Source organism: Nicotiana attenuata, chromosome 5, assembly GCF_001879085.1.
Source record: "Nicotiana attenuata strain UT chromosome 5, NIATTr2, whole genome shotgun sequence".
Taxonomy (NCBI): domain Eukaryota; kingdom Viridiplantae; phylum Streptophyta; class Magnoliopsida; order Solanales; family Solanaceae; genus Nicotiana; species Nicotiana attenuata.
Window position 1 is genome coordinate 50,090,085 of NC_031993.1, and position 5,860 is coordinate 50,095,944.

General features: G+C 46.2%; 1 protein-coding gene across 1 annotated transcript; it reads right to left on the reverse strand.

Annotated features, from left to right (window-relative positions):
• On the reverse strand, positions 796–1,990 carry LOC109226207. Its single transcript, XM_019391001.1, has 2 exons — positions 1,079–1,990; positions 796–918 (listed from the first exon to the last, which is right to left on the reverse strand). The coding sequence occupies exons 1-2, from the start codon at positions 1,988–1,990 to the stop codon at positions 796–798; spliced, it is 1,035 nt and encodes a 344-aa protein (XP_019246546.1).

Here is a 5,860-nt window from a genome sequence, read left to right on the forward strand (position 1 = left end):
AATGTGGTTTCCAACGTGACTCCCCCTGCCAAGACAGGCAGCACTACTTCTCCGGATGTCCGCTCTACTGCATTGTTAAAACCCGTTTGTGTTATGCAATGCGGTATTATTCTATCCTCGAGCCTCATTTGTACGAGGACTCTTGGGTGGATAATACACGCGCCGCTTCCATCATCTACCATGATTCCTTTTAACATCCGTATCAGCGATGCGTAAAGTTATAACTAAATCATCATAATGGGGGAAAGACAAACCGTCGGCATCTGACTTTTCGAAGATGATACTGTCTTCGAAGTCGTCATCCGTTCGTGCGCGACCGTCCATTTGAGTTTGTGAGTGGTGGTGAATTTCACATGGTTGATCACCAAATCATCGCCGCCGCCAATGATCATCTGTATGGTGCGTGCCGGCGATGGTGGTTTTGGAGGTCCTTGAGAGGGGTCGCGTCCTCTGGCGAAGTTGGCCCTTCCTTTATCGGTGAGTAGTTCTTTTAGGTACCCCTGGTTCAACATTCTGACCACCTCTTGTCGCAGGCCTATAGAATCCTCGGTCTTGTGTCCTCTTTCCTGATGGAATTCACAGAGGACGTTTGACCTTCTTGCGCTCAGACCCGATTTCGTTTTTGGTGGCCATTGTACCTACGTGCCCAGCTTCTCTAGTGCGTACACTATCTCTGAAGGGGAAACACAAAAGTTATGAGCAGATAATAGTGGAGGCATACCTCTTTCGTTTTGAAGAGGTATCTGCATGTCTCGAAGGAGGCAGGTTAGATGTTCTGACATAAGGCTGGTGTCTTTATCGATTGAAACGCGGTGGCTGATCTCTTCGCCCATCATTGCGTCTGTCCCTCCTTGCCTCGGTTTGGACTGACGTTAATCGCTGAGTTGGCCCGTTAAGATCATCTTCATCTGCCCTTACCTTAGCGCAGTAGGCGTTATGAATTTCTTCCCATGTGGTGGGGGTACTTCATGAGTCTGTTGAGTAATTTTTTGGTCGCCTTTGATCCGCTCCTATTTAATTCGTTTTGGAAGGCTGCGACTGCCATTCCTTCCGACACATTTGGTAGTCCCATTCTTACTCTGTTGAATCGGGCCAGGAAGTCTCTAAGTCCCTCGCTCGCTGTTTGCCTGATGGCGAAGATGTCGTTGACCCTAGCTTCGGCCTTTTTAGCTCCTGCATGGGTGGTAGCAAATTTGTCTGCCATCTCCTCGAACGTTGATATTGATCGAGCTGGTAGCTGGGAGTACCATGTCAATGCTCCTCCTGTCAAAGTCTCACCGAACTTTTTCAGCAGCACAGATGGCACTTGTTCTTTTGACAGGTCATTGCCTTTTACCGCGGTAACGTAGTGGATTAGATGATCTTCTGGATCCGTGGTCCCGTCGTATATTCTCAAGTATGGTGGCATTTTGAAGGTTTTCGGGATGGGGTGAGGAGCAGCTTCTTCGCTGTATGGCTGTTCGATGAACCTTCCAATATCACGTTTTGGTAGCAGCTTAGGGGCGCCAGGTATTTTGTCAGCCCTTTCCTGGTGCTCTTTTATTTGATCGCGAAGTATTTTGTTTTCGTTTTCCATTTCTTCCATTTTCTTTAAAATGGTTGTGAGTGCATCGTCGCTTGCCTCGATGACCGTGCGGGTGTTGTTCGTTCGAGTAGCGCCTGGCTCTCCGGAGGCAACTACGATTTCTGTAGTCGGCGAGTCTTCGACATTTCCTTGAGGGGGCCTTTCGAGCATATTGCTCAGGGCACTTATCAGCCACTCCTCTAGTAGCTTTTTGATCGCTGGTGGTGTTTCTCTCGCCGTGGACGTGGAAGCTCCTTTTTCTCGCAAGACTGTCAGATCTCCGTGCGGGGAGGGCGAGATCTCCCCCTCCGGTGTAAATCTTGGTATTGTATTCTCGGTATTTTCCCTACTGGCTTCGTCGAGGGATCCTAAGAGGTTGTTTGAGACATCTGCTATCTTCTTCAACCTTGCTTCTTTTTCCGCCATTGTTGGTTCTTATGGGGTATGAAGAATAGTGATCGTGGCTTTTGATATCCTAGATGAGAACTATGATTTCGACTACGGAAATCCCCACAGACGGCGCCAAATTGTTTGATTAAAAAGATTTTTATTTCTTCTTAAGCAAATCAATCAAAGATGGAAGGGGCAAATCGTAGTCGAAGATAATAAACTCTTGGATCGTTATAACAAAGAGATGATAGAGAGATATTCAGAGACAGAGACAGAGAGAGAGAGATTCTAAAAGAACAGAGAAAAATAGTTTTGTATATTTTCTCCTCTGCCACTTACAAGCCCTAAAATCCCCCTTATATACTAGGAGATTTCTCTAATTCGTTGGGACGACGAATCAAGGGGTGTTCACTACGATAAAACTAAACGACAATGCACGGACGTCCCCTCTTTAACCTTTGGGACATTCCCTCATACCGACTCGTGGGTTTGCGCTCACCTGTCATCCTAGCTATAGATCGTGGGTGGTCACATTTAGACCTATACAGTACTGTTGGTGCACTACACTAAAAACTCCAGAATTTACCTTAGGTGTATGATTTCATACTTGTGATTGTTTGACTCAAAAGATACTGGAATCTTTTCGAACAAATCAATTAAAGAGAATGAATAGGTAAATCTTAGTCAAACCTAATAACCTCGAGAGCCATAAACGAATCAAAATTATGCATATGATGAAATAGGGGTGATCAATCTCATTGATATTTTCCATTTTTTCATTTATACATCGATGGAGATCACTGTTTTCCGTCTTCCATGGGAAGACTCCTTTTTCTAAGAAGATTACAGAGGAGAGAAAAGAGAGAGAAAAAACCCCCTTCCCCTTGAGAGACTCCTCCCCTATATATAGCTATGGAACCCTCACTATGGGTCAATACTGATTCGCACAACGTCCGCTTTCGTCGTTCCCTTAGTATCGTTCTTTGTCACGGTGGGCGTTATGAGTACGGGGTTTTGGAGCAAACCCCGACGTCTTTTACTATCTCGCCGCTTGGGCGAGATCTTGGTCAGGCCGACTGCAGCGATCAGATTTCGACCAATACAGTTATTCCCTCCGCTTACCGGGGTCGTCTTTTGTCGGGCCTAGTAGGCGGATTATGATTATTATGCATTACGAGAAATCTTACCACCTACCCCTTGGGTATGGTCTTTAAATTCTAGCAATGCGATGGCGTCATTTCGATATCCTCGAACCATTTCGATCGTTTCGGAACCTGAACATAGTTTGTCTTAAAGCGTTGTTTATGGTTACCTGCCATTATGACACACGTTCCTAGGGGGTTGAACCGTTTCATGCCCTATCAACCTCAATTGGCGACTCTTGGATTTCGTGCTCGGAAAATTTATGTCTCTTATAAATAGGACTGCACCATTAGATTTGACACATTCTTTGCCTTTGCTTAAGAAAACTTTGCGAATCCGCTTTCCTCCCGATACTTCGAATTTTTGATTTCCTTTAGTTGGCCGGGAATTTTCGCCTTTCCTTTTCTTTATCCTCTTGCTTTATCAAATTGATTCAAATGGATGTCAATTTTCTCGCACTGACCTTTCTGCCCCAATTCCGGCGCCGGAAAACGATGTTCTGGCCACTGGAGGAGCATAAGTGGTAGAAGATGAGGAGGTCCCGCCGGTGGTTGAGATCTTGCCTCGCCCTGGGAAAGCGTGGAGCAATTTTCACAGCCCCGCCGGGGAGGAGCCGGAACCTGATCTGCGTCCTAAAAAAAGTTGCCGGTTTGGAAAATATTGAGAGTGCTTAGTCATCGGCTTTGGCAGGGCTGCGGCTTTAGAGAATACCATCCGCGTCCTCAAATCCGAGCAGTAATTGGAGAGGGCGACGACCACATTGAGGGAAGCGAGGCTTGAGGAGCGTATTGACGAGATCGACCGAGAGGCATCGACCCTAGCGGACCGGGTTGTTGCTCTTGAGGCCGAAAAGGAGCAACTGTTGGCTCAAGTCGAATCCTCCTCCTTCGCAGCTCCTCGTCATTTACACGAGCTTTGGGTTCATGCTGAAGCCCAGCGGGACATCTAGAAGAGCTTGTGGGAGGCGAGCAAATTTACTGAGGCCGCATATGAAGGAGCACGAGTGAAGGCACGAGAGGCTCGTGTAAATTGTGGATATGACTCTGCAACGTCGGAAGCTGATGAGAGTGCGGGTGATGAGGGAGGATCTCCTGGAGGTGGTGCTGAGTGAAAGAATTGTTATCTTTGTTTCTCTTCCCTTTTTTGTTGTTGTTTATTGTTCTTTTCTTGGACTCTGTTGATTTTAGCTGTAGGTAATTTGCGGTTGTTTGAGCTGTAGCTTTGTATGAAGAGGATTTTTCATTCTTACACGCCTTCTGTACTACCTTTCCTGTTTTGCTCTTCGTAATTTTGATGCAAAGTCGATTTCTGCCTGTTGATCCCGCTTCTTATGGGACTTCAAGGTCGCTCGGTTTGAGTTAGAGCCTTGATGACGGCTTTAGCTGACGCGACGGTGCTTTTCACCTCGTATCGAGGTGCTAATCTATCAACGTTCGAGTGTTATCGGATTCTCTTTCTGATAGCGGCCTTAGTCGTAGGGATTTTATTTTCGAGCTTATATCAAAGTATCATCCCGTCGCGAGTCCCAGTTATCTTCAGCGATGGCTTTCAGTCTTAGGGGTATTATTTTGAATTCTCATCGAAATGTTGATACGTCGTTGTTCAATCGAGGTTGAACTCCTCTTTTTGACGGAGGCCCTTGGCCTTAAGCGTGCTATTTCGATCTTTCGCGAAATATTAACTCGTCGTTGTTCGATCGAGGTCGAGCTCTTCTTTTTGGCGGAGGCCCTTGGCCTTAAGGGTGTTATTTCGATCTTTCGTCGAAATATTAACCCGTCGTTGTTCGATCGAGGTCGAACTTTTCTTTTTGGCGGAGGCCCTTGGCCTTAAGTGTTTTATTTCGATCTTTCGTCGAAATATTAACCCATCGTTGTTCGATCGGGGTCGAACTCTTCTTTTTGGCAGAGGCCCTTGGCCTTAAGGGTGTTATTTCGATCTTTCATCGAAATATTAACCCGTCGTTGTTCGATCGAGGTCGAACTCTTCTATTTGGCGGAGGCCCTTGGCCTTAAGGGTGTTATTTCGATCTTTCGTCGAAATATTAACCCGTCGTTATTCGATCGAGGTCGGACTCTTTTTTTTGGCGGAGGCCCTTGGACTTAAGGGTGTTATTTCGATCTTTCGTCGAAATATTAACCCGTCGTTGTTCGATCGAGGTCGAACTCTTCTTTCTGGCGGAGGCCCTTGGCCTTAAGGGTGTTATTTCGATCTTTCGTCGAAATATTAACCCGTCGTTGTTCGATCGAGGTCGAACTCTTCATTTTGGCGGAGGCCCTTGGCCTTAAGGGTGTTATTTCGATCTTTCGTCGAAATATTAACCCGTCGTTGTTCGATCGAGTTTGAACTCTTCTTTTTGGCAGAGGCCCTTGGACTTAAGGGTGTTATTTCAATCTTTCGTCGAAATATTAACCCGTCGTTGTTCGATCGAAGTCGAACTTTTCTTTTTGGTGGAGGCCCTCGGCCTTAAGGGTGTTATTTCGATCTTTCGTCAAAATATTAACCCGTCGTTGTTCGATCGAGGTCGAACTCATCTTTTTGGCGGAGGCCCTTGGCCTTAAGGGTGTTATTTCGATCTTTCCTCGAAATATTAACCCGTCGTTGTTCGATCGAGGTCGAACTCTTCTTTCTGGTGGAGGCCCTTGGCCTTAAGGGTGTTATTTCGATCTTTCGTCGAAATATTAACTTGTCGTTGTTCGATCGAGGTCGAACTCTTCTTTTTGGCGGAGGCCCTTGGCCTTAAGGGTGATATTTCGATCTTTCGTC

Bases quoted from the DNA above. Each gene is read 5' to 3' on its own strand.
- LOC109226207 (XM_019391001.1), bottom strand. From the start codon at position 1,990: ATGGCGGAAAAAGAAGCAAGGTTGAAGAAGATAGCAGATGTCTCAAAC. The intron at 919-1,078 runs GTAAGAATGGGA...TACTGCGCTAAG, and splicing joins TCCTGGCCCGATTCAACAGA to GTAAGGGCAGATGAAGATGA.